Source organism: Capra hircus, chromosome 6 (genome assembly GCF_001704415.2).
Source record: "Capra hircus breed San Clemente chromosome 6, ASM170441v1, whole genome shotgun sequence".
Classification (NCBI taxonomy): domain Eukaryota; kingdom Metazoa; phylum Chordata; class Mammalia; order Artiodactyla; family Bovidae; genus Capra; species Capra hircus.
In genome coordinates this window covers 40,714,869-40,736,947 of record NC_030813.1, presented here as the reverse complement: position 1 = coordinate 40,736,947, position 22,079 = coordinate 40,714,869, and the positions used below count along the sequence as shown (strand labels likewise).

At 38.9% G+C, this 22,079-nt stretch overlaps 1 protein-coding gene across 3 annotated transcripts in view; it reads left to right on the top strand.

Annotated features, from left to right (window-relative positions):
- Positions 1–22,079, top strand: part of KCNIP4 (potassium voltage-gated channel interacting protein 4) — a 1,310,185-nt gene that overhangs the window by 1,285,480 nt on the left and 2,626 nt on the right. For all 3 annotated transcript variants that reach the window (XM_005681464.3, XM_018049335.1, XM_018049334.1), the window contains 5 exons: positions 4,002–4,071; positions 12,160–12,230; positions 19,019–19,126; positions 20,967–21,071; positions 21,723–21,785. In XM_005681464.3, the coding sequence (XP_005681521.1) occupies positions 4,002–4,071; positions 12,160–12,230; positions 19,019–19,126; positions 20,967–21,071; positions 21,723–21,785 (417 nt within the window). The remainder of the gene's footprint in view (positions 1–4,001; positions 4,072–12,159; positions 12,231–19,018; positions 19,127–20,966; positions 21,072–21,722; positions 21,786–22,079) is intronic.

Here is a 22,079-nt window from a genome sequence, read left to right as displayed (position 1 = left end):
GATGGAGATACCTCTTTTGTGCAGAAATGACTCAATAAAACTGGTAAGGGAGGAGTTAGAAAATAGACTGTTGTACTGCTTTGTAAGTCACTAGCATCCTGAAAAATATGATTAACTTTTTCCTGAAGGTAGTAAAATGTATTGCTTTCCCATAAGAACTCTTTTAAATAAATAGAAGATCATCAGTTCAGTTGAGTTCAGTCGCTCAGTCGTATCCGACTCTTTGCGACCCCATGAATTGCAGCACAACAGGCCTCCCTGTCTAACACCAACTCCCGGAGTTTACTCAAACTCATGTGCATTGAGTCAGTGTTGCCATCCAACCATCTCATCCTCTGTCTTCCCCTTCTCCTCCTGCCCTCAATCTTTCCCAGCATCGGGGTCTTTTCAAATGAGTCACTCTTTGCATCACGTGGGCAAAACATTGGAGTTTCAGCTTCAACATCAGTCCCTCCAATGAACACCCAGGACTGATCTCCTTTAGGATGGACTGATTAGATCTTCTTGCAGTCCAAAGGACCCTCAAGAGTCTTCTCCAACACCACAGTTCAAAAGCATCAATTCTTTGGCCCTCAGCTTTCTTTATAGTCCAACTCTCACATCCATACATGACTACTGGAAAAACCATAGACTTGATTAGTCAGACCTTTGTTGGCAAAGTAATGTCTCTGCTTTTTAATATGCTGTCTAGGTTGGTCATAACTTTCCTTCCAAGGAGTAAGCGTCTTTTAATTTCATGGCTGCAGTCACCATCTGCAGTGATTTTGGATCCCAGAAAAATAAAAAGTCAACCACTGTTTCCACTGTTTCCCCATCTATTTGTCATGAAGTGATGGAACCAGATGTCATGATCTTAGTTTTCACTCCTGGATTATTTTTATCATCTTATTTATTGTTTTTTTTTACCTTTCTTCTTCCATCTGGATGCAGGTCTCATGAAAATAAGACATTTAACTTGTTTACTATTGCTGCCTCATTTCTTAGAATAGTTCCTAGAATAATAGACCTACAGTATGTATGGGCTAAAGCTGTAAATTAATGTAATAAATAAAGGATGAATAAAGACAAAGTAGCTTGCTGAGTCTTACCACCTTAGAACTTGACCAGGAATTTTCAGCTGACACAGATTTTGTCTGACCCAGACATATGATTAAACATAAAGCAAACACATATGAGACTGTCAATTTCTGAATTTCAATTCACATTATAAGATATATCTATCAAATGCATCTAGAGACTAAAGGCAGCTGACAAGTTTGCTAACCGCAGGTATCCCGTCATTTCCCATCTTTGTGTCTTGCTAGAGTCATTTGAACTCTGAGGCAAGTGTCTAGTTTTGACCTTGCATATATTCACCACCTGATGGCAGACAGCTATCTATTTGCTCTCTCCTTACTATTCCCAGCAGATGGCTCAGAGATAAATAGCCAATCAATCACAATTTCCATGCATGAGAGGGTCTAACTACAAAGTGCTTATTTGCTCTTAAAATTGGTTCTGTCGCTGCCAACTAGATAAAGTCATTGAGTCAAAACTTTTGAGTGATGAACTATATACATACCATCTTCTTTCCTCTTGGAGTTGTAATGCTTGATTGTTCATTTATTCATGTACTAGTCAGGATTTTCCAGAAGAACAAAGCCAATAGATGTGTATGTATACAGAAAATGATTTATTTAAACAATTGGCTCATATGATTGTGAAGGCTTAGCCAGTCCAGAATCTGACGGAAGAGGGAGACAGGCTAGAGACTCAGGGACTCAAGAAGGAACTGAAGTTCAAGTTCAAAGGCAATCTGCTGTAGAACCAAGAAAAATCAGTGTTGCCTATCAGGTCCCAAGGCTGGAAAATTCTCTTTTGCTCTGGAGAAATTAGCCTTTTGTTCCATTCAGGTCTTCAAATGATTTAGGTAAGGCCTACCTATATGCTGGAGGGTAAATTCCTTTACTCAAAATCCACCAATTTAAATGTAAATCTCATTCAAAAACACCTTTATAGAAAGATCCAGAATAACGTTTGACCAAATAACTGGGCATCATGGCCCAGACAAACTGATATATAAAAGTAAACATCCTAATTTGCTTGCTTGGTTTTTTTTTGTTTGTTTTTTTCCTAATTTGTTTCTGGCTGCCATTCCTTTGCTGCGATTCTCTTTGTTCCGCAGGGTCATTTATTTCCACAGGGCTTATTTAACACAAAACCTTGTGACAAGCTGGAAAGTTTCAAGCTCACATTCCAACTCTTCCACTGGATCTGAGTAACAAGGCACTTGACCGCAGAAACTAGTTCCTTTTCAGTGAATGGAGATATCTATGTCATTATAAAAATCGAATGGGAAAAATACACATTGACCACAAGCCTGTAACACAAGCTTCACATTGGCAACTACTATTTGAAGCTGTGTTAATGTATCAAAGGTATAACCTTTCAAACCAACAAAGAAGAGAATAGACAATTCCTCATGTGAGGCACATGACAGTTGTGAGTAACTGAGTTTTAGAAAAAGGAAACATCAAATTAATACATCAAGTTTATTCAGGAGGGGACAATGATTTCAAGAGTTAAGAGTTTTAAAGGCCACAAATGATTTTTGAATATCCCAGAAATAGCCTCAGATCCCAGAAATAGCCTCAGAATATCCATGTCTCATGTCAGGGGAATTAGCATACCTCTGATTGTCCCCCAGTGAATCTTGGAGATGCTGGTAGACCAGGGGGGTTCTGTGAGAACTGAAGTGAGGGAGCTTACAGAAAATGGGCCTGTTCCTAAAAAGCTACTCAGAAGGGCCAGACAGAACTTATCACTTCCCCACCTTTGGTATGCAGTTAGCATCCCACGTGTGGTTTGATGTCAAATTACTTTGTGATTGCCAGTCTCAACTGTTCCAGGGATCTCTCCAGTTCAGATTCCTGACCAGATTGTTTTTGAAACTCCAAAGAGTGAAAGCATTTTTAGCCTTTACATCAGTGTCAAGTCCACTTGATTAGCCCTCACCTCGGCATAAAGGCAGACCTTATATGGCATTGGGCTTCCCTGGTGACTCAGACAGTAACGAATCTGCCTGCAATACAGGAGACTGGATTCGATCCCTGGGTTGGGAAGACCCCCCGGAGAAGGGAATGGCTACCTACTCCAGTGTTCTTGCCTGGAAAATTCCACGGACAGAGGAGCCACAGTCCATAGGGTCACAAAGAGATGGACACGACTAGGCAACTAACACGTTCACTTTCACTTTGTATGACATTTTAGATTTCAGTTTCTCTTGTAGAAAATTTCCATTTCAGAGGGGTACCTTTGCTCTCTGGCCCCATCAAGTCAATAATCCAACATTAGTGGCGTTGCTGTGGTCAGTATCCATTAGTCTTAAATAACTCCAACCACGGGACAAAGGTGGGAATTCATTACATTCAGGCATCCTCCTTTTATACCCTCCTCTTTAGAACTTAAAAAAATCTTGGGGTCTTTCCTTACTCAAGTGATTTATTTCTACCCTTTGTTATTATGCCGTCTGGAGCAATCTGTAGCTATTCCTGCTGGAGGCTTGTGGGGCCACCTTAGACCCAAGCGAGCACACCATTTTCACATTAAACTAAAGATGATGTGTGTCCAGCACATCCGCAGAGGACACAACACGAAGGTCCAGTCAAGACCATATCAGAAACCTATTGCAGTGTTCTTGCTGAATGAAAAACAAATTTCCTCCTACCCATAGATAACATATACATGTTCTTAAAAACAACCCTGTGGTTTTTAATGTGTCAGTCCAGCTGTGATGTGGGTACTATGTGAAGATTTTTACATCAGCCACTTTTTTTCATTCTATGAGAACTGGAACAAAGAGAAGTTTACAGTGCACTTTTATTCTTTTTGTGATAATGGATGGATGGATGGATAACTTTCTTGGTTCAGCTTTGCACAGTAGACAGTCCTACTTCAAAATGTGCAGAAAAAGCCATTTTATGAACACTTTGCTCATATTGCTTCTCTCCCACTTCCTCTAGGAATGTCCCAGCGGGGTTGTTAATGAAGATACCTTCAAAGAGATTTACTCGCAGTTCTTTCCACAGGGAGGTAGGTACAAATGTGGATCAGTGAGCATACTTTCAACTAGAATTACGCTTGCAATCTTGAGTTTGGTTTAATCTTTCATGGCATGACTCTACATTTTTCATCTTTACATCCAAGAATTAATACACAGCATGCTGCCCATGTGATTCTCAATACATCATAAAAGTGAGCTACTTACAAATTATCAAATATCCAAGAGTTCACTCTTCAGCTGAATACAAGTAGTATTACCAAGTGCCTGTTGCCACATCCCTCAAAGGCATGGCGCTTTCTGACTGTGATGGATGGGTCCTGAAAGCCGCAAAGCTTTCACATGCATTACAATGTCTCATTCTCCCAACTTTCAAAATTAGAAAGTGTAATTATCCTCAGTTTTTTGGATCTGAAATCTGGGGCTTAGAGAAGCTAAATGTTTAGCTCAGGCTCATACACCCACTAAAATGGCAGATCTAGGTTAGAATCCCCTGTGGCTCAAGTGATAATCTGTCTGCAGTGCAGCAGACTCGGGTTTGACACCTGAGTGAGGAAGATCCTCTAGAGAAAGGAATGGCTACCCACTCTAGTATTCTTGCCGGAGAATCCTATGGACAGATGAGCCTGGTGGGCTACAGTCCATAGCACTGCAAAGCGTCAGACAGGACTGAGCAACTAACTGCTACAAGGTTAGAACCCAGATATTTCTGGAGTCTTATCTAGGCTTTCTTCTGCTCCTTTCTGCTCTTCCTCTCTCTTTCAGGAACTCTTCACTATCACCCCTCCCCCTGCATCTAAGAAAATCAATACCACTCTAGGCATTATTTTAACTGGGAAGAAAACTAAGAGAGCGTAATGACAACGAGTACATATTAGAGATCAGTGAAGAGATACATCTGCCAGTGGAACTTATGGTCTCTCCTTTGATCACTCATCACTGGCAGGATGCCCAGCTCAAACTTGTCCTGCCAACTTCCATGTTTGCAGCCGTGTGTGAGATGCTGATGATGTAAGGGGAGTGAGCCTGCCCTGAAGGATGGTAGAGCCTAGTGTAGCAGATGGGCAGCGCCAGCATGAAAAATAAACATGAAGATGGGAGTTAACAACATAATACTATGAGAACACAATGTAGGCACAATTAGACCAGCTGAACGACAGGGAGGACATAAAAAAGATTCGATCCAGATAAACCGAACCTGAGTTGAAGGAGCTGCCATTCGTCAGGCATCTAATACATTTCTGGCCCTGGCATGTGTTACCCATTACCCTCCAACAACCCTAGCTACGATTCTCCCTTTCCAGACATGTGGAAACCAAGGTGCACAGAAGTCCATCCATTTCCTAGTCATCACCTTTTTACTTCTTTCCTACTTAAAAGAGTCACCATCATCTGATGCCAAAATAACTGCAGTGTTCTCCTAGGCAGTCTTTCTGATCCCACCCCTCTTTTCTACTTCCCCGCCATGGTTTATTCTCACATGAGCCAGAGTTATCCTGGGAAAATGTAGGTTGCATCACTGCTCTGCCCAGAATCTTCCGCCCACTCAGAGCAAAACCACAGTCACTGTTTCCTGTTCTCTCTCTGCCTCATCCTACACTGACCCTCCGTTTTGCTCACCTCATTCCAGCTTCCCTGGCCTGTTGCCCTTCCTCCAGCACACCAGTCCTTTTGCTGCCTCTGAGCTTTTTTTCTTATTATTAAAAAAATTTTGGCTGCTTTGCACCAACATATGAGATCTTATTCGCCACCCCCTCCAGAGATCAACCCCGTGCCCCCTGCTGTGGAAGGGCAGAGCCCTAACCACTGGACCACCAGGGAAGTCCTGCCTCTGGGCCTTTGACTTCATTTTTCTCTCTGTCTGGAATCTCTCTTTTCCCAAACATCCATCTCAGTATCTCATCACCTCTGCTTTCATTCAAATGCCACCTTCTCAGTGAGGCTTCCTCTGGCTACCCTGGCTTAAACCTCAACCCCGTAAACATCCCCCGTGCCCTTTTCCTGCTTTCACTTTCTCTTTAGCACTCAAGAGCATCTAATAATGTATATTTCATTTTATTTTTGTTGTTGCTTACCATCTCTTTTTCCACTAGAATGTCATTTGCAAGGGAACGGAATTTTTTGTCTGTTTTGCTTACTGCTATATCCACAGGTCATGGAACACCGAGTGACAAGTAGTCCCACTAATACTGCAAACACGAGTGCATGTGTGGCTGAGTGAATGACATCTGCCTCATCCTGGGGTGATACCTGTAAAAGCCATTTTTAATGGATACAACACTTGAATATTATTATTTTATACAAAAGCTCGATTCACTTTTGGCTTTATGTATTTCGGTAGGTTGAAGACAATTTTGTGTGTGGATTATCAAAATGGAAATTCTCCCTTAAGATGGACTTTTCAAAGAATTAAATAAAAATTCTGAGAAAACAAACAATGACCCATTATTACATGAATTTGCATATGTCATGGGGGACAACTCCCCCAGCTCATCTTGTTACTAACCACCCACACACAGGTATTGGGTCTGATGCCAGGCTTGTAATGGGTCTATTGTCTGCATTAATAATGAATTTAGAATATCATTTGTTTAATACATATTTCTAAATTATTAAAAACCACGGAATTTTTTAAAAGAATGATGTTTACTATAAACTGCCTGCCAATATATTTATAGGCATTAATATCAAAGCCCTTAGCTTTGGAAATCTTTTAGCTATTTTTGCTTATCTCAAATGAAAGTTATTAATACTACAAATTGGATACAACTTCACATTAAAAATGTATCTTTATCTGAAAAATAACATTTCAACATTAGAGAACATCTACTTAAGCATAATAATTTGCAAGATAGTCTTGTTATAAAGTCCAAAGGGATTTGCGGAAAAATCACTTTTGCACTTTTAAAAATCCTTTGAATATTCATGTTAATTGAATGCATAAATCTAAAAGCATCCAGTATTACTGAAGAAAATGAAATATTTAAAGAAAGATGACTTGCAATTTTAAAAATTAATATCGTGCATGCAAATTGTATCTTGCAGTGCTGCTAGAAAAGGGAAAATGTCCTAAGAAAGAATGTATTCTCTGGTGGCAGTCAAATCCCTGTTAGGACGTCCTCACACTTGTGTGAAGTCATTTATTTAGTTTGATGGTCTGAAAGCAACAGATGTCTCTCATTAGGAGTCGTAGCAATGATGGGACCATAAATCACAATGTCTCACCATTTCCTCCAGGAAGAGACTTTGTCATATTGCCAGAATCTCCTGCAATTTATACTGTGTCAGGCTCTTGAGTTTTCTCTACGGCTTAGCAGGATGGTTTACCAAACACAACTTGTTTGGAGTCCTGGATATCAGCACAGCTGAACTGAACAGAGGCTTCCTGTTTGTAGGGGATAAAGTATGTCTCCTATAAAACAAGCCAAGAGGAAACCGCATTACCTATATCATTACAGCAGTGTTTTCCAATGCCACCTACAGGGAAGCCTAAGCTTAGAAGCTCTTCAGGCATTTTTAAAGCTCATGAAACTTACAGTCTCCTGGTTTACCCCTGCATGTGTTGTAGGAATTTTGCACTTACTTCAACTATATGAGGCACCCGATCAACAGTTATTGAAGGAATGAGTTTCAGTCAGAAGAATCTAAACAAGTATTTATTGAACATCCACTGTATAAGGCACTTGAGGCATTTAGATGAGTTTTATGGACATAAAGATTTAAGTACTTTTTCCCAAATAACTGCATCCACTGAATACACTTCTATTTCTAGGAATTTCCGGGGTGATTTATAGAGGACATAGTGAAGAGATACTACCACTCACGTAGTGAGTGAACCCACCTTACTGCAGTCACAGTGCTGTGAATTGTATATCCAAATGCAATGAACTAATTCTGTATCTTGTGCATGAATTCAGGCAGGAGTAGGGGATGGTGGTGGGAAGAAAGAAATCAACCAGACTGATTTCAATCCACAGACCTGGAACATGATAACTAAGTGCATTTGTTCAAATATTCTGAAATATGTGTACCAGCGGCCTTTCCAATCAAGGGATTAGTAGATATTATAACTGTGGTCTGGGCATAGTTAGGTTAAAGGCACTGGACTAAGTCAAGAGTCCTGAGTTTATGGATAGACATTGCCAACGCCAAGATGTGTGACTTAAATAGTTTATTTCTCTGGGCCTCAGGTTGTTCATTTACCAAATGTGGAACAGAAGAATCCTTAAGTTTTCTTTCTAGTCAAACATTCTATTATTTTTGGTGGGGGGAGTTGTGCCACATGACTTCCAGGGTCTTAATTTCTCCCAGGGATTGAATCCAGCCCCTCAGCAGTGAAAGCCTGAAATCCTATCCAGTGGACCACAAGGGAACTCCCTAATATTCTTTATTTATAAGAATAAGTGTTGATATGTCTTGATTTCATTATTGACTCTACCACTGGCTAACTAGGTGACCATAGCTACTATCCTTAACATTATCTATACCCATTTTCCACTTTTGTTAAATGTAGATAAATAGTTAAATGGTATGGAAGATCCTTCCTAGTCTAAGACTCCATAAATTTTGTCCCCTATCTGTAAAATTTCAACATTTAATTTTCAGCTTCACAAGTAAAACTATGAGAAACTGAACAAAGTCAACATATGAAATTCAGTAACTGTTTTCATTGTTTGGAAAGAGTTGTGGTCAGAGGAGACATGTCAGGTCATACAGGAAGAACAAAGACCATTGTTAGATATTTTGAACCCCAATCTGTACTGAAATCTAGACTCCAGAATGCCAGTTACTCATCCTTTTAGCAGATGTTTGCTGAGTATTTAAGAAGAGCATAGTCAGATGAAGTCAGACTGAGATCCTTTTGTGGACAGTTTCCTTTTTCTGTGCAGAATCCATTTCTATGCACAGCAGACACTTCCGACGCCTTAGCTCTAAAGCTAGTAGCATCATTCTCCTTCTTTAAAAACTTTCACTATCTCCAAATTGCCTGCTGAAGAAATTCAAGCTCTGTCAGAACCTCAATACTTTTCATGAAGTAATGATACTAGTCTTCACTGAACATGAAGTGTTAGTCGCTCAGTTGTGTCTGACTCTTTGCGACCCCATGGACTGGAGCTTATCAGGCTCTTCAGTCTACAGAATTCTCCAGGCAAGAATGCAAGAGTGAGTAGCTATTCCCTCCTCCAGAGGATCTTCCTGACCCAGGGATTGAATTTGGGTCTCCGCATAAAGGTAGATTCCTTACCATCTGAGTGACCAGGGAAGCCCTGAGCTTGAAGTTCCATTAAATGAGAAGTTCAGACCCTCTCACAATAGAGATTTCATACACACACACACACACACACACACACACACACACAATAGGAACTTTTTCAAATGGAATATATTAAATCTGAAAAAAAAATGATCACATTTATTTGAGGCACTTGAAATGAGAGTGACTTGTCTATGAAGGAATAACAATGATAACTGATCTGGTGAACATTTAACATTTGCCTAAGACTGTTCTAAGAACTTGCATGTAGTGTCTCATTTAATGTTTTCATGAGGACTCTATGAAGTACTGGAGAAGGCAATGGCACCCCACTCCAGTACTCTTGCCTGGAAAACCCCATGGATGGAGAAGCCTGGTAGGCTGCAGTCCATGGGGTCGCTAGGAGTCGGACACGGCTATGAAGTACACATTGTTATCATTTTGTAGGTGAGGAAACTGAGTTACAGAGAGCTTAAACAATTTGCCATAGCCACATGATTAATAGTTGGTTGAGCAGAGATTCAAATTTGGGCCATCTAAGAGATGATACCATCTCTCCGCCTGATATCTCCTATCTAGGCTGGAAAACTGGCTTCGTTTCCAGGAAACTTGTCGAGATACATTTAGAGGAATAGGACATCCTCTGAACCACATTAGGGCAAACCCTCAGAGTGTGGGTCCGATAGGTCAAGGTTTAAACTAAACAACCCCATCTGAAAAGAATGGTAATTATTATATGCCTATGTTATCTTGGTCTTTTAAATTTTAAAAATTTGCCAGTATTGTTTGTTCTGTGCCTTATATTCATGGTGAGTTCTGTTTGCTAAGGTAAAGGCATTTACCCTGACTGTATAAAGTAACAAAATATCTGCTTAATGAGCTCATTTGAAAATAGGCAAAATCCCTTTTTTTTTCCCCTAAAGATAAGTTTAACATTCCATCTGTCAACTCATTTCTCCATAGGGCACTAAATAGTTCAAGAAGTCTATGAAAATATTGCTGAGAGCAAAACATGTTCATAAAAAAAGGGGGGGCTGGTAATTCTTGATAATTCTAATGGAACTTCCCAACAATTGCACTAAGTTGATTGCAATTAAAATCCTAGCTCCATACCCAAAAGGGTTTCTTCCTACAACCTGTCAACACTAGATGGACATCCACCCTACTTACAGTCCTTTTATGTACTACTTAGGCCCAATTGCAGTGTCTGTTTGGTTCATTGGAAACATATTAATTCATATGTTTAAAGATAAGTGGTCCCTCATATCATACTTTGGAGAAGGAAATGGCCACTCATTCTAATATTCTTGCCTGGAGAATCCCATGGACAAAGGAGCCTGGCAGGCTACAGTCCATGGGGTTGCAAGAGTCAGACGTGACTTAGCAACTAAACCACTATATCATATTTAAAGGTAAGAGATGAAAAACAATGTCACCATTATTTTGAGAAATTGAGTGTACCGTTTACCTCATGAAATACATGGCCTTCAAGAGAGTTAACCAGCAGGGTGAAGCATTCAGGAAAATAATGCCTACAAAAGCCACGGCTGCCTGCAAGCTAGGAGAGGAGTCTGCAAGACTTCTGACCTCCTTTGTCTGGAGAGAGAAATTCTCTACTGCTTCTGTGTCTTAGTCTCTTGACAGCCTTCAAAAAGCAATTCATAAAGTAAAGGCGAACAGAACTTTTGTTAAATCCCAATAAAAATAAAGGATAAAAGTTATAAAATAGAAATAGATGAGATTTTAAACAGAAGATAAAAGGCTAGAGCCAATGATCTAAAAGGTTACTATTTTTTAATATAAAAAAGGTTAAGATAAAAGGCTAAAACCCATGAGATGAAACATTTAAAATAATCACACAAATTTGATCAAGGGTCAACCGCAGAGGGACTTAAAATGAAAATTGCACTAAGGAAAGAAAACAATAAGAAATATATATATATATAATACATTTCAAGTAAAAGGCAGAAAGTTCAGAGAATACAGAGACAAACGAAAAAAGGGGAGAGGAAGGAAAAAATCTCGAGGGAAATAACATACTAGAAGCAAACTCAGAGGAAGTTTTGGATTTCAGAGAACTTCAGTGTCCTTAGGTAGCATCCTGTGACCTTAGGACAAGCAGTCTACCATTGCCCAGAGCCTCAATCCCACCCAGGACCCAGGCAGAGCAGGAGCACCCCACTACTTGCAACTGGGAAACTTTAGGACCACACAATCCATTTCAACATGACCACAGAAACTTCCCAAATCACTCCTGTTTCCACTTCATCAGGCAACCTTTGGGTATGGGCTAGCATGGCGTTTTGGTCAGAAATGCTTAAGTGATGTTCCACTCTACTGCCAACGGACTGTGTGGCTTTGGCTTATCCCAGAGAAGTACTGGGATACCTCTCTGAATCCCAGCATCCTTATCTGGGTTGTAAAATGATGGACTAATAAATACACCACCAATAATAGCAATTCATCTGTGTCTCATTATTAGTATTTTATTATTTCACTTCTTTCAGAGATAGTCCCTGCCAAGCACTAATCAATTTTTAGATTTGACTTGCTTAAGCCTCACACCCACCTAAGGTAACATTATTCATCCCAGTGTCAGTAGCATCATCCAAGACGCCTGTGTATTCAGAGATATTCCATCCAGAAACTTAGAGAGCTTCTCTCACCAGTGGTCTCTGTAGGTAACTCATGCCTATGAACCTCAAATTATAACCCTCTACTGAGAGAGGATGGGCAGCTGGGAAGAAAGCAAAGAAACCACAAGTCAAAGTGTATTCTCCTGAGTAGAAGAGGCTTGGACATGCTATCTAAATCTTTTGTAGGATATTGAAATGCTAACATCATTATTTTATTTCCAACATTTCAGACTCTACAACATATGCACATTTTCTGTTCAATGCATTCGATACGGACCACAATGGAGCTGTAAGTTTTGAGGTAAGTCTTAAGTTTCTTGTGTGTGTGTGTGTTTTAATAATGCTTTGACTTTGAATACACTGAAAGGGATTTAGTGCTGTTAGGGTGAAAATTTGTGTTTGGTGGTATAATTTTTTTTGGCTTTTTGAGCCTTTTATTACTTTATTATTGTTGCATTAAGAATATTCAACAAGAGTGGACATCTTTGTCTTGCTCCTAACACTGAGAGAAAGTTTTCCATTTTCTCCACTGAGTGTGATGTTAGCTGTGGCCTTTTCATATATCGCCTTTATTATGTTGAGGTACTTTCCTTCTATTCCCAGTTTGTTGGCAGTATACATCTTGAAAGAGTATTGAACTTGTCAAATGCTTTTTCTGCATCTATTGAGATGATCATAAGATTTGTATCCTTAATTCTGTCAATGTGGGATATTATATTACCTGATTTTCATGTATTGATTCACCTTTCTATCCCCAGGGATAAATTCTACTTTGTCATGGAGTATAATCATTGTAATGTGCTCTTGGATTTGGTTTGCTAGTGTTTTGTTGAGGACTTTTGCATCTGTGTGTGTCAGGAATATTGGCCTGTAATATTCTTGTAATTTTTTTGTCTGGTTTTGGCACCAGGTAAGGCTGGCCTAATTTGGAAGTGTTTCTTCCACATCAATTTTTTGGAACAGTTTGAAAAAGGTTGGTGTTCTTTAAATATCTGGCAGAATTCACCAAGGAAGCCATCTGCGACTAGGCTTGTCTCTTTGGGGCAGTCTGTGATTACTGAATCAGTTTCCTAGTTATAGATCTGTTCATAGTTTCTATTTCTTCATGATTCAGTCTTGGTAAGCTATCTAGGAATTTTAGTAAAAGCTCTTAAATATCCTTTTATTTAAAAACTGGTAATCTAGTAAGTATATGTTTCTGGAAGTTCTGTGAGCTGCTCTAGCAAATTACTTGAACCCAAGTAAAGGTTTGTTGGAAACTCCAATCTGTAGCCCATTGGTCAGAAGCATGGGTGACAACCTATTCTTGCAGTAGCATCTAAAGCTGGGGGCCAGGAAGAGGCTGTCATGTAGAATCTGGCTCTATCTCCAGGAAGAAAGTATCAGAAGTAAGTTGAACTGTAAGACATCTGGTGTTGGAGATTACTTGATTACATCTGGTGTTGGAGTGGGGAAATCCCCACTCACACACTGGAATTGTGTGCAGAATTGTTAATATGTATCATGGGAACCAGATAATTTAGAAGGTATGCATTTTTTTTCAATTGGGAAGAGTGCATCTTACACATGAACAGAAATTTCAGTGAGCGTCAGAATAAAGGAAAGCAGATGATGGTGTGGAATCAACAAGGAAGGGTACTAGTGGGCTGTATCAGAGAGTTCCTCCCATGGACCTGATGAACTAAGTCTGAAGGACAAGCAGGAGCTGCTAAAGAGGATAAGGGCTCAGGATGGGGAGCAGTGGGGAGTGAGGCAGAGGCCTGGGAATGAAGAGAAAACATTTGTTAAGTCACCTAGAAGATGAAATGCAAAAGGGGGAGAGTGACAGGAAGGCTGGGTAAGGAGGCCAAGGGCAGATCTCCACACATCTGAGGCAGGATGCCAAGGAGGCTGAACTGCAGGAGGTAAGGAGCAAGATAAGAATTGAAGGATTTTCAGCAGGGAAGTTAAGGTATGTTCCTAGAAACAAAAAGTCCAATTAGCAGCTCTTTATCCCAAGAGTTCCGACGGGCTGATGTCAGCTGGATCTACAGTGAAGGCGTTGGAGAAAAGGAGGTGGCAAGCTCAGGAGGTATAAAAATTAAATTGGCACACTAACATCTCAACACTTTGTGGCACCAGGATGACAAAAGGGGCACAAACTCCTGAGAGGTCATTCAGTCAGTGGCCCTAGGGCAGAGTGAGCAAAGTACCTCCTCGCACACTAGATGCTCGCACAGGTTGAGCGCTACTGAAATGGCTATTCTGGGCCAGGAAACTCAGTGTGTCATCTCACAATGTACCCAAGAACAATCACTGACAAAATAAGAGGAGAAGCTGGCAGCGGCTCAGTAAAGGTGTGGACCAAGAAGCCAGCAGTGGTCCGTGGGTTGACCCCGATGCAACAACAGCAGTTAGTGAAGACGTGAGTCCATCATAGACTCCATCCCCTGTGACATTTCTTCCACTTTGGCAGCCGATGATCACCCGTGACAATATTGTATTAGTGTTAGCTGCTCTTTACCAACGAGATTAATTCTGCCATGGCCTTAGTTTAGCCATAACATAGAAATCAAACATTCAAGTTCACCTAATAAAATCTTTCATAGCTAGGGTATGGGTAAGGCAGAGACTGCTAGTGATTTCATTACTTAAAATTACTTACATATTAGAAATGTACCGTCAATTACTCACAGCACATTGTATCCAATTTCACATGTAAATTTAGTCTGGTGTTAATGATATGAGACCATGCCTAATGTTGCTATTATAATATTTATGTAATATTCATCATAGTAATTGTGATGAATGCTGATGATAATTTGGGAAATTAGTTGTAATGGCTATATACTATAAGCATGTTGGTAAAAAAAATGTCTTTTTGAAGACAAACTAATGGATGAATTAATGAATGTTAAATCAAAATCAAATTTAAAACTAGGCTATTATAGCTATTTTTCTAAATTGATTAGCCATGTGAAAAGTCTCTAGAAAGTAGAAATGATTAAGAAATGAACATATTTTGAGTAACAGTAGATCCTGGGAGGTACAGCAGAAACCATCCTGATGCAAGGTAAAGGAAATGGAAGTTTCCTACTTAATTTGCTTAAAACCAAAGGGTGGAGTGGATAAGACAGGAGGGGCCCTGGATCCAGATATGACTGGAGCTAAAAATCCCTTTGCCATCAAGTGGCGGAAACCCTGTGAGATCCTCTGAGCCTTAGTGTTCCTCACTGTGAAACATCAGCAAACAAAGCTACTTCACAGGATAAGAGAAGGATGACAAAGTGATGCCACTTAAGGGCTTGGCTGAGTGCCTGGTACCAAATATGTGCTCAGTATTTATTAGATATTAATCACAGCAGGTACTACAAAGGAGATTTTTTCCAATGAAGCCAGTTAACAATGACATTGGTCATTTTATTCCTCAGTGATCTTACAATGAACACATTTAAGCACAGGCCAGATGATCGCTCTGTCTGCAATGCTGTAAGAGATACTTCTGAATCTGATTATAAAACAAGCACTTATTTTGTGTCAGTCACTGTACTAAGTATATGAAAATAACATTAAAAATAGTATTAATAATACCTATATACAATAAAACTAGCTGACTTGTTCAGCACTCTTTCTGAGTCAGGCATTATGATGAATGAATTACATACAGTAACTTAATCTTCATAGGTATGATTATCGTCATTTTAGCAAATTAGGAAAGAGATTCACAGAGAACTAATGCAATCTGCCCAAGGTCGCACAGCTAGAAAGTAGGAGAGTCGGGATTCAAACTCAAGCAATCTGGCCCAGCATACATCTCTTAGCAATTGTGCTATCCTGCCAGTTCAGTTCAGTTCAGTCACTCAGTCATGTCCAACTCTTTGCGACCCCACGGACTCAGCACACCAGGCCTCCCTGTCCATCACCAACTCCCGGAGCTTACTCAAACTCATGTCCATCAAGTCTGTGATGCCATCCAACCATCTCATCCTCGGTTGTCCCCTTCTCCTCCTGCCTTCAATCCTTCCCAGCATCAGGGTCTTTTCCAATGAGTCAGTTCTTTGCATCAGGTGGCCAAAGTACTGGAGTGTAAGCTTCAGCATCAGTCCTTCCAATGAATATTCAGGGTTTATTTCTTTTAGGATTGACTGGTTAGATCTCCTTGCTGTCCAAGAGACTCTCAACAGTAAATATAGCAGAGAGTGCTACTGATTCAATGTCCATGCATTCTGCTTTAAGATCACATGATCAGTACGTATTCCCAGCCTCTCCTCCTACCCAGATAGGTGGGGCCAAGACTGAATTTCAACCAGCAGGAGACTGGTGGAAGTGACCACATCTTCTCTCTTCCCATCTGTGGAAACCACGAGGTTACATATTTTGGTTTGCCTTGAAGCAAAGTAGAATTCTGGATCTCTGTTATGACTGCACAGAACAGAACAGCATCCTCACTTATATTTCACTGCATGTGAGTGATAAACAAGCTTATACTGTGTCAAGCTACTATGACTTGGATATATTAAAAAAGAATTTAATGTCTTTTGATTAACATGACTGATAACAGATAATAGGTGATTAATAATAGAGATAAACAGATAAATAGATACTAGAAGTTTCATGTCATTTCAGTTCAGATTTTGGCATTAAATGAGTTCTGGCACCAAAATTCACCACCACCCCTATCTTCCCAATAAAGGTTCTTCTTTTTCAGTTTATTAAAAATATTGTTGGATGGGAGTGGTGAGTTGCAGATTTAAAAAATTAGGTCCTGTATTACTTGCCACATGTTAGAGATGAGGAGTTCCAGACTTAAGAGATGCTAACTGACTTATCCAAAGTCATACAGTTAATGAATGGCAGAACCAGGATTGAACCCCAGCTCTACCTAAGACTCTAAAATTTATGGTGAATATGATATAAACAAGGAGACATGAAGTAAAAGGCTGACAAATTCTAGAATATAAAAACCAAAAGATGCCTACTCGACAGAAAATCAGCATAATAAAAAGAAGGAAATGACAAACTGGGAAACAATATGTGAAGATATATTCCAGACCAGGAATAGTTTTACTAATATGTGAAGAGTTTCTATAAATCAAGACATTTCAAAAAAATGCTCAAATTTATTCACAGTAGAATGAATACAAATTTTAGTAACCTGAGACAGAAATATTAATCTACAAGATTGAGAAAGATCAGAACTGTGATCCATATAGTATTGACAAGCTACAATATTCTTATGCATAGATTTTGAGAAGAGAATTGGAAGGGAAATTTGAAAATAAGTATATAAAATTTATCAATGTTCAAATCTTTTGACTGAGAAGTTCCACCTCTAGGAACTCATCCTGCAGACATAGTTATTCAAAATATATATTATGTATATATAAAGTCACTCTATAGCTTTCTTTATAAGAAGATTGGAAATCTTTAAATAATTCATCCATGGGATACTGGCTAAATAAACTATGGTATATTCATATGTATGCAACAATGAAAAAGACAGGAATTATTTCCAAGTTTTATTGCTAAGTTTTTAAAACACACACACACACACACACACAAAGCAACCTGTTACACTATCATTTTTGTAAAAGGAGAAGAAATAGATATTTAAATAAATATACCTTATACTCATATATGCACAAAAATTCTTCAGAAGTAAACACAAGAAGGTACTAATGTCAGTTGTCTAGAGGAAAGAAATAGGGTGGATGGGGTCCAGGATTGGGAGGAAGGATTTTTCATGAAACATCTTATATATTTTTACATTTTTAATTAAACGAACATCACTCATCTTAAAAAAAAATTGTGAAGAAGTTGAGACAGGAAAACAACTACAAAATGTTGGAATGTAGAGCAAGAATACAACTTTGCCTAGAGTCCACTCCTGGAATTCCCTTCTGCTCTTTCATTCCTACCTGACAGCGGATTGTCAATTCCATGTGGACTCAGAATCCACCATATTGTGATGCTAACCCTGCCAACTGAGCAACAAATATATATGAACTTGATAGAGTTCAGCTGGACTGTCTGCAATTCAACCAAACCTGCCTAACCTTGATGTTGACTGAGGGTTCCATTTACTTGACAAATACATAGCCACTGTCCACGCCACACAGTTACAAGCAGCTTAATTCTTTTAATCCTCATAAAAACTTTTGAGAAGTTAGATACGGTAATCTCCATTCATGAAAACTGAGATGAAAGGATGTCAAGTTGTCTGAGAGAACAGAGTTACCAGGTGATACAGCTGGAATCTGAATTCAAGCTGCCTGGCTTCCAGCACTGTTCTCTTAACCACTGCCCACAACTTGATTTCTAAGTAAAGGCTTCACTTGGCCCTTATCTTAAGGACAACCTACATCTCTTGTTAGCAGATCTTTTCCACGGGAAGTGTGTTATGTATGTGCTTGTATTTTAAAAGATAGTCATTAGATTCTTTTCACTAAAAGAATATTATGCACTTGTAGTAGTAAGACAGACCACTTAAACACTTGTTATGGGTCTTGCTTTTGGGTATCTGTTTTGACACAATTTCCAGTTGACTTAAGTCACAGTTTTCAATTAGAAAGTGAGAATGTTGGGCTTCCCTGGTGGCTCAGTGGTAAAGAATCCGCCTGCCAATGCAGGAGACACAGGATTGATCCCTGGTCCGAGAAGATCCCATATGCCTTGGAGGAACTAAGCCCGTGAGCCACAACTATTGGGCCTGTGCTCTAGAGCCCAGGAACTGCAACTCCTGAAGCCCACGTGCCCTAGAGACACAGCAAGAGAAGCCACCACAACGAGAAGCCTGGGCACTGTAACAGGAGCAGCCCCCACCTGCCACCAACAGAGAAAAGCCTGTGCAGCAAGGAAGACCCAGCACAATGACAATACATACATAAAGAAATATGATGTTTTTTAAGTGAAATGTTAAACCTAAGGAGTGTCTATGCCCACAAAGAATGCTGGGAAAAGATGATCAGGAATTCATGAACCATTTTACTAAGTAAATGGTTCAAAATCCAGAGGACTGAAAGCTTTACTTGTACTATTTGACAAAGAATTTTATTAGAGTTTGTTTTTTTTAGAAATTCTATATCAAATTGTATTTTTATTTCTTTTTAGGATTTCATCAAAGGTCTTTCTATTTTGCTTCGGGGGACAGTACAAGAAAAACTCAACTGGGCGTTTAATTTGTATGACATAAATAAAGATGGCTACATCACTAAAGAAGTAAGAAATGCCTCACCGACACAGCTAGCCTTTGGACCATTTTCATTCTTTAACTTGAAATGCTAAATGATTGCAATTATCATTCTAAATCACTTTTTTAGGAATCTAACATATTTTCTGTGGTGGTGGAGAAACATACTGATGAAAAATTTGGAATGGGTAGAAATAGCTTATTGTTAATCTCCTAAGTTATTATAAAACACAGAAGGATTACATCTTGATTTCTAATAGCATTTTAATAAATACTGTACATGGAATAAAGAGAGTGATTGGAATGAGATTGGAAGAAAATATACCCAAACCATGTTAGAATATTTGGCCTGTAACCTTTTTTTCTCCCATATAATATGGTCCACGTGGGAACAGAGGCAATTTTAACATTGTGTGAATTATGTAGTGACCTGTATTATCTGGGAAATAACCTGAGGCAATTGTAGGTTTCCAAGTACATTTCCAGGTGGGCTAATCTAAGGAAGTCTCACAGACCAAATTAGGATGTGCATATCAAATGGCTGATTAAACTAACTTAAAACACAATGAGAAGTAAGTGGGGAAGGATGGGGTAAGATAACAAATTGAGGATGGAGTGAAGGTAGGTTGAAGGACCATATTACCTGAATCCTGGATATGATTCAATGCCTACCTGTTCTTTCTCTCACTAGCTTTCCCCAGAGTTGTGTTTTGAGCATGAGGTTCCTCAAATGGAACGTATCTTGGGACAAACATTAACTGGTTCTGTTGAAGATACAGGGAAAAGTTCACCTGACCACGGTTATAATGTAACAATTAACCTGATCAATGTCCATGGGTTTTGTGTTTGTTGAGCAGAAGATACATGGGGCCAGAATGGATCTCACAAATAGATGGCTGAATTAAGACCTCATGAGTATTAAGCATTCAGGTACATTGAGCATGTCTCCTGGATACTTAGTGCCTCTTGTATGTTTGATATACAATAAACATTTAGTACTCAGATGCCTCCAGGATATTAGGTATCTCTTGGTCTTTTAATCCCTTTCTATGTTTAACACAAATATGCTATTCTTATCACTTACATCTTACACATCTCATGAATGCTATATTAAACAATCTTCCACTCAAACCATAGGGGCTCACCTATGGTTTACAAACTACAAATTTTATCATTTAAAATGGAATTGAATACTGTCAAAAGTAAAAGTATATTACATGCATATTATTGACTTAATCCAGACTCTTATGTGGAAACTTCAAAAAGAAGAAAACAAGTATGAATAATAAATCTGAATGTCTATGTTAACTAGACATTTTTTTCCACTAAGACTGGAAATCACAAATCAAAAACTAGATTTGATTTTAATAAAAATTAAAATTTCAAAGCATTTCCAGCATAATATTTTGACTAATCTACATGTGACTTTAAAGTCACAACAGGAAAAACACATGGAAATCCCTAATAAGCTCTGAGACTTATCAGTTAGTTTTAGTATAATTCTCATGATGTGGAATATATTTTATTCTCAATAAATGGAAATTGACAGTCAACATATAAAATATGTAATAAACCTATAATGCAAAGATAGCCTGTGTGAAGTTGTATGGAAGTCCAAATATTAAACCAGGGTGTTTTCTGATCATGTTAGATATACAGGAATTTACTTCATCTTGAAACCAAAATCAGACTTGATTCTTACATTCTGATTCTGCTGCTTTTAAGGCATAAGGCTATTCCTCTGGGACAACCAAGATATTTAATGAAGAATCAACTAAAATTTAAAACTTGGAATAATCTGTCAAGGCTTCTAGAGTGGTTTCTTTTCACATCATTTGTGGCCTCATGTAACTGCCTTTTCCTTTTCAGGAAATGCTTGATATAATGAAAGCAATATACGACATGATGGGTAAATGTACATATCCTGTCCTCAAAGAAGATGCTCCCAGACAACATGTTGAAACATTTTTCCAGGTAGGATTGCAATAGAGAGGGAGTGAAATTAAGAGCAAATTTCCTGATGTTTGCAAAGCATCATGACAATTCAAAAGAATGTGAAGAAAAATAATTTTTTACTGAAAGTGACAAAAATGTTCTATAGAACATTTACCATTCAACTATGGAATAATACCATTATTAATTTAGCAATTTTGGTTTTGAATTTATCATAATATTGATAATTCCACTTATTGAACTCATTCACCAAAACCTCAACAGAACACTAAGTTAAGCAAGCAATTGCCATGTCTCATATGTTTTGGGGTGTTTTCATTCACTTCTCGTAAGACTCTATGAGGTTATTAATATCGTCATTAGCTCCATGTTACAGATGAGAAAATCAAGGTTCTGTAAGTCAAGTTGCCTGAACTCTATGGTAGCTGGAGGGTGGGCTTTTTCTAGAACAGAGAGACTCTAGGTCTGCACCACATTCTATGAAAAAGGCAACAGCCTAGTCAGTCAGCCTCATATGAATCTTATTACCAAGAAACTACTAGTTTGTGTTTTGAAGCAGTTCCTCCCCATAAAATAAGCAGCTGGGCTTTCTTTTCATCTGCTTCAGCTTGTTCAATTCAGGTCTGAGGGGTATGTCTGAGTCAAGTTTTCTGTTCTGTAATCCCCTAACAGAAAATGGACAAAAACAAAGATGGAGTCGTTACCATAGACGAATTCATCGAAAGTTGTCAAAAAGTAAGTAATGATAGTGAAGGAACTATCCCTTTTGCTTTCTTATCAGCTAGCCACCACGAACTGAGCAAAGTGTAAAGGTCATATGCCTAAAGTCATCACTTCTACACAACTGACATGCAACAAGCCTACCACTGTGAAAACAATCACCAATTTACACATTCTATTAGTCAACACACCCTGAGGCAGGCTATGAGGGAAGCCCTGGAGAGGTGAAGGTTGTAGAGTGTGTTTTTGCTCTTCAAATCCTTTAGAATATTCATCACTGAGGATAAAATATATGTGAGATTTGAATTG